Here is a 1,258-nt window from a genome sequence, read left to right as displayed (position 1 = left end):
CCCCCGGCCTGCAGTATCTCTCCGACTCGGACCCGGAGAAGCGGCGGGGGTCGTACATGACCGGGTCCATGTTCTCTGGGGTGCGTATTCGCCTTGCCTCGTCGGTATTGCACACAGGCTGACACGGCCGCGCGCAGGGCGAGAAGACGATCGGAGAGCGTCTGAAGCTGACGGTCGATAATGCGGACAAGGAGCTCAAAAAGGCGAAGAAACGATGTGCGTGCGCCCCGCGGAGCTGTGGTCGTGGTGCTGCGTCTGACTAGCGTTCCAGGGACAATGACGTGGTACGCGATGAACGTCTGTATCGCGCTCCAGATCGTGCTCGGCGCCGTCACGACCGGAGTCTCGGCCGCCTCGACTGGACGGCAGGTGAGCGCACCCCGCCCGCTCTCGCGCCCGTGCGCATACTGACCGCCCGCCAGGCGTCGATCGGCACGGCCGTCCTCGGGGGGCTCTCGACGCTCTCCGCCTCGTACCTCGCCCGCGCACGAGGCAGCGGCGAGCCCGAGGCGAGCGCCGTGCGCTGCAGCGAGTTGGAGCATTTTATCCGCGACTGCAAGGCATTCTTGCTCGACCGCGGGCACCTCGTCGGGTCGGAGTACGACAACGAGGTGAGGCAGTACCGCCGACGGTTCGAGGAGATCCTCGGGAACGGCGAGGGCGTGGGCGGGTGGATCCCTGCCGGGATGGGCGCCGCGGTCGGGGATGCGATGAGAGCGCGCATGGGCGGCGTGATGGGCAAGGTGGACGAGAAGGTGCACGACGTGGAGGAGGTTGAGGACGACTTTCGGCGGAGGGTGGGCGACGACGTGCGGGCGGTGAGGGAGACGGGCGAGGAGTTGCGCGCGAGGGGCGAAGACGTGCGCGCGCGCGGGGAGGCAATTGGACAGCAGGTGCAGGAGATACAAGGGATGGGCAGGGAGATGCGGAACAGGGCGTTGGCGCCGCTGTGACCGCCAAGAGTGGGCGCGGACTCGGTATCGTTATTATTTCACGCATGCGCACCAGGAAGTAACATATTGTACTCTAATGCGGCTCGACTGCAGTATGGCCGTTGCATCGCTCACCCATGGAACGATTGAGCACGTTTGTATTTCGTTTCGTCGTCATTTTCTGTATCTCGTGTGTAATCGTGTACGGGTCCCTCGTTTAGATGAAAATACGCAATGGAGGGGAGCCGAATTGCACGCTGATTGCGGGGCACAGGCAGGGTCCATATCGAAGTCGCCGCGGGGATGGTCGTCCACGTTCTCAGCTC

General features: G+C 64.2%; 1 protein-coding gene across 1 annotated transcript; it reads left to right on the top strand.

Moving 5' to 3' along the window:
- Positions 1–68: 68 nt before the first annotated feature.
- Positions 69–953, top strand: FIBRA_08555 (uncharacterized protein; the record flags this gene model as incomplete). The annotated part of the gene is made up of 4 exons (XM_012330197.1): positions 69–80; positions 138–216; positions 272–369; positions 423–953. The coding sequence occupies 4 exons, from the start codon at positions 69–71 to the stop codon at positions 951–953; spliced, it is 720 nt and encodes a 239-aa protein (XP_012185587.1).
- Between the last annotated feature and the right edge of the window lie 305 nt (positions 954–1,258).

Source organism: Fibroporia radiculosa, assembly GCF_000313525.1.
Source record: "Fibroporia radiculosa TFFH 294 genomic supercontigs, scaffold913, whole genome shotgun sequence".
Taxonomy (NCBI): Eukaryota; Fungi; Basidiomycota; class Agaricomycetes; order Polyporales; family Fibroporiaceae; genus Fibroporia; species Fibroporia radiculosa.
The sequence above is the reverse complement of the archived record's forward strand: the minus strand, read 5'-3'. Positions and strand labels throughout refer to the sequence as shown.